Source organism: Hordeum vulgare, chromosome 7H (assembly GCF_904849725.1).
Source record: "Hordeum vulgare subsp. vulgare chromosome 7H, MorexV3_pseudomolecules_assembly, whole genome shotgun sequence".
NCBI classification, from domain to species: Eukaryota; Viridiplantae; Streptophyta; class Magnoliopsida; order Poales; family Poaceae; genus Hordeum; species Hordeum vulgare.
The window spans coordinates 571,127,378-571,131,038 of record NC_058524.1 but is presented as its reverse complement, the minus strand read 5'-3'; the positions used below and the strand labels follow the sequence as shown (position 1 = coordinate 571,131,038).

The 3,661-nt window shown below is 43.8% G+C and overlaps 1 protein-coding gene across 1 annotated transcript; it reads right to left on the bottom strand.

The window, feature by feature from the left end:
* Positions 1-1,261: 1,261 nt before the first annotated feature.
* LOC123406938 (homeobox-leucine zipper protein HOX18-like) lies at positions 1,262-2,311 on the bottom strand. The gene is made up of 3 exons (XM_045099953.1): positions 1,961-2,311; positions 1,768-1,847; positions 1,262-1,662 (listed from the first exon to the last, which is right to left on the bottom strand). Exons 1-3 carry the CDS (start codon positions 2,309-2,311, stop codon positions 1,440-1,442), a joined length of 654 nt encoding a protein of 217 aa, XP_044955888.1. The 3' UTR covers positions 1,262-1,439.
* Between the last annotated feature and the right edge of the window lie 1,350 nt (positions 2,312-3,661).

Sequence of the window (3,661 nt, the reverse complement as noted above, 5' to 3'; positions counted from 1 at the left end):
GGTTAATAACGTTCCAAAAAGTTCAAGAATTGAAAAATGATCATAGATTAGAATAATGTCTGGATAATCTAAAAAACAGTGGCGGGTACCAATCATTAATATTGTCAGATACTCCCTCCGTTCCTAAATATAAGTCTTTTAAGAGATTTCATTAGAAGTCTACATACGAATCAAAATGAATGAATCTACACTCTAAAGTATGTCTATATACATCCGTATGTAGTCTATTAGTGGAATCTATAGAAAGACTTATATTTAGGAACGGAGAGAGTATATAATAAGTATTAAAATACTAATAAAACGTATAAAAGAGAGAAACCATGAATAAAAGCCAGAAGAAATTCATTAATACATGAGATAATGGGCCTTACTTCCATGCATTACAGATGAAATAAGAAAATTACCTAAAAATACATAAAAAAAGGTTCCATGCACTCATAATCCAGAATTTCACTAGTTCAGTCGCATGCATTGCTGAACAATGCAAATATTTTTCTATTTATTCTCATGTTTTTTCAGATATTTTTCCTATTTATAAATATTGAAGTTGGTGATGAGTTTACATGTGAGATCAACAACCTTCACCAATAAACAAATGCACCCCTATCCACATTGAGAATAACAACCTTTCATGAACATTAATAAATAAACGTATTTATGATCACATGTGGGACCAAACATAAATAAAAAACACATTACTATTCACGCGAGACTAAAAGTTGGGCACAAATAATAAATATAGAAATGCGACTCCAAATCAATATAATGCTTTTTTTCTTTTTCTTTTTTCTCAGTCAAGTTATTTTAGTTTTATACCGTAGAACAAGAGAGTGAACAAATTGTAATTCGAAAACGTTGATAGACCTTGTCCTCCTACTTGATCCACGACCTTGTGCAGTACCATTGTCTATTTTCATATGTTTCAACATTCGAAATGTTATGTTTGTAAACGATCATGGTCACATAAGATTCTTCAATGCCCGACGCGTGATTTTTTGGTATTTTTGATCTTTTTAATTGTAAATCGCGAGCAAATTTCGCAAGGCGCCACCGTGTTTTGACAATTTTTTAAGCTAGTGACCTAACTCCTCGTATTTTATAGTTTCGTAGCAACCCATGAGCATTGTGCTAGTTTATTCCCATGTTTAATGCTCGGTACATGCACCGTAAGATTCTTAACAGGAAATAAGCAATCGAAATAAAATGCCTGAAAGAGGAAAAGAGAATAGTAGAAAGCATAACATTAATCCAACACATTTCGTTTCCTTTTGTAGTACAATTATTTCGAAAGAACAAAGAAACAAATAGGATGACTGAGGCTGCATGTAACGCCACGGTATCCCCATATATTCAAGATCGTCAAGGACTAAAAGTTATCAGAGCCCTCAATTAGTCTAACACGAACTCAACTGAAGCCTCCAAAACTATGCATGCGGAGGCTAGTTCTTCACGGCCACCTTGTCGCAGGACGGGCATAAGTTCACCATGGCCGCTGCCCTGGGGAGCTGCGCAAAGAGCTTCGAGCCGGCCGCCGCCGGCGCAGCCGCCGCGGACCGCTGCAGCTCCAGGAGCTGGTGCTTCAGCCGCTGGTTCTCGTCGGTCAGGCTCTCGCACCACCGCCTCAGGAACTCGCAGTCCACCTCCGTCTGCTTCAGCTTTGTTCTGTTTTGCATTCACAGAGAATTTTAGGACAAGATCTCAACCTGTATAAATTACTGATGGATCAACACACTGACTTCTTGGCGGAGCTAGGAACGTAGTACGTACCTGGCTCTTCTATTTTGGAACCATACTTCCACCTGCCTCGAGCTCAGCTTCAGTTGCCGCGCCAGCTCCTGCTTCTTAACCTGCATGTGCATGCCACACGGACGTCAAGAACAATCTTATCGGTAGCTGTAGCTAGATGCAGATCAGAAGTTCAGGCATATAAGCCTTGGAAGCAGTTTTCAAAATTGCGTACATGAGAAAGTATGTTGTGGGCACGGAAGCTGCCTTCGAGCAGGGCGCACTGCTCCTTGGTGAGGCGGAGCTTCTTCCTCCTGCCCCCGCCGGAGTCGCTACCACCGCCATCGCTCAGACACGGACCGTTCGACGAGGACGATCGGCCGTCGTCATAGGCGACCTTCATCTTCCGCCTTGCACCTTTCCCTCCCGTCTTTTGTTCGTCTTGATCACGCTCTTCTTTGCCGTGCCGCGGGAACAGCGCGTTGAGCCGAACCGGGTCAGGCCGCCGCTCGCCGTCGTGGGGGTGCCACACGGCGCCGCCGCCTGTTGCTAGGCCAAGCCATGCGCCCAGATCCTGCCGCTCCATGCCGCCGGGCTCGCGTGCGTAGGACGCAGGATTGCGGTGGAAGCTTTGTTGTGATGGAGAAGAAGCGAAGCTGGCTAAGAACTTAAGGAGGAGGACCAGGCCTTTATAGGCAGCTTAAATTTGTAGGCGACCTGTACCTGGGAAGCAACACGGCCGGTCCGGACAAGGTCAGTTTCGTGTGTGTGGATTGAAGACGACAATAACACGGGTAATTATAAGGGGGGTGGACGTTTGTTTTGCTTGCGTGAGGAGAAGAATTAGCGAGTAGTTGAACGCCGCTATTAGTTGGACTGATAGTAAAGAGATTGATGAAAAGACAGCATCGGAATCTATTCACATTGCTTTTTTTGTTCGTATGTTTCAAAGGGCTATGAATGTGCTTTTTATTTTATTTAGAAAAGGATGAATGTGCTTGCAAAACCGTCGACATCATCTCAAGTTTTCAATTACTTAGGTCTTTGTAGAGGAGCATACATGCTACTGCTCATACGGTGGGTGCGGAGTTGGATTTGTTCAAGTACGACAAGTTCTATGGGATTCTTGTAGACGAGGCATGAACTTATATTATACAGTACACATAGCTCATATATTTTTCTTTTTAAAAAAAACAAGGTAAAAGAGTTGCCATTTTCATGAATTAAGGAGAAGGTTTAGACAAGAGCCGTAAACCGTAAAAATAAAAGATTACTCTCGTGACATAAATGCATTCATGTGTTTAGTTCCGCCAACGCACAAAGATGGGCTTCCTCTTTGATCTTAGCGACAATAATGATGGTTGGCTAAGCCGTGTTGCGAAAGACTCTCGCATTTCGATCCTTTCAAATTTCCCACATGACAAGCTTCAAAGGAGAGACTAATGCTTTCTTGAGGTGTCCTCCCGTGTAATCGTGTTGATCGTCTTCATCCACCAATCTTGGACCGTGTCTTCGTGGAGCGAAGCCAGTGGTGAGTGGTCATGTATGTCAAGCCAGGAGACCACCTCGTTCCAGACGCGGACAGTGAATCTGCACTAGAAAAGAATATGGACGGCAGATCCTTGGACCTGATTGCATAGGGGTCATTGGCCACATTTTGTTCATCCACGCTGCTGCAACCGATCCTCGATGCACACACGGTTTTGAACGATAAGCCAAGTGAAGACCTTGCATTTTGGGGGAGCCCTATTCCTCCAGATTGTGTGTGTGTGTGGGTGTGGGTGGGTGGGGGGTGGGTGGGGGGGGGGGGGTTGAGAATTAGTCCCTCGAACTGTACCATGTACGTCGTAGTCGTCAAATATTCGCCGCCGGAAATGAATTTCCATGATATAGTGTCCTTCCTATCAAGATTGAGAGCCACACCATCAATCATCTT

Excerpts from the sequence above, each read along its gene's own strand:
- LOC123406938 (XM_045099953.1), bottom strand. The coding sequence starts at position 2,311 with ATGGAGCGGCAGGATCTGGGCGCATGGCTTGGCCTAGCAACAGGCGGC. Across the intron at positions 1,848-1,960 it reads CCCACAACATACTTTCTCAT|GTTAAGAAGCAGGAGCTGGC; the intron begins GTACGCAATTTT and ends ATGCACATGCAG. Across the intron at positions 1,663-1,767 it reads TTCCAAAATAGAAGAGCCAG|AACAAAGCTGAAGCAGACGG; the intron begins GTACGTACTACG and ends AATGCAAAACAG.